The following is a 503-nucleotide window of genomic DNA, read 5'->3' as shown; positions in this document are numbered from 1 at the left end:
AAGGACTGACGGACGGGCTAGGAGCGGCTGGGGGGTCCCGAGTAAGGGCTGTGGGGGCTCTGCCCCGGCTGCACGTCCACCAGCCGCCCGTCGGCCATCTTCTGCGGGGAGGAGGGGGGCATGCGGAAGCCCAAGCCGGGTCCGTACGTGTCGCTGTAAATGGGGGCGTTGGGTTTGTACAGGTTGTCCTCCAGTTCCGTCTGCAGAGCGGCCGCCGAGTAGGTGCTGAGGGAGCGAACGGAGCCCCGCTTGTACAGCCCCCCCGAATAGCCGAAAGGGTCCCCCATGCCAGCCAGGGACTGGGTGGAGGTGATGCTGAGCCGCCCCTCGTGCACCATGCCATAGGGATCGGCGTACAACCCCTCGTTCTTCACCAACACCACGTTTTTCCCGGCCAGGTCTTCGTCCGGCTTCACGTCCCGACGTTCCAGGATGGCGCTGGGGCTGGGGGAGACGCCCTGGGCGGGCGGCAGGGTGGAGAGTCGCTCGCGTGGCTGGACCGA

At 67.6% G+C, this 503-nt stretch overlaps 1 protein-coding gene across 1 annotated transcript in view; it reads right to left on the bottom strand.

The window, feature by feature from the left end:
* SRCIN1 (SRC kinase signaling inhibitor 1) overlaps positions 1-503 on the bottom strand; it is a 68,534-nt gene that overhangs the window by 15,512 nt on the left and 52,519 nt on the right. Inside the window, 1 exon segment of the mRNA XM_009883042.1 lies at positions 15-494. Within this exon segment, the coding sequence (XP_009881344.1) occupies positions 15-494 (480 nt within the window).

This window comes from Charadrius vociferus, unplaced genomic scaffold (genome assembly GCF_000708025.1).
Source record: "Charadrius vociferus isolate BGI_N301 unplaced genomic scaffold, ASM70802v2 scaffold1070, whole genome shotgun sequence".
NCBI lineage: Eukaryota > Metazoa > Chordata > Aves > Charadriiformes > Charadriidae > Charadrius > Charadrius vociferus.
Note: the sequence above shows the minus strand (reverse complement) of the source record. Positions and strands in the feature narration are given on the sequence as shown.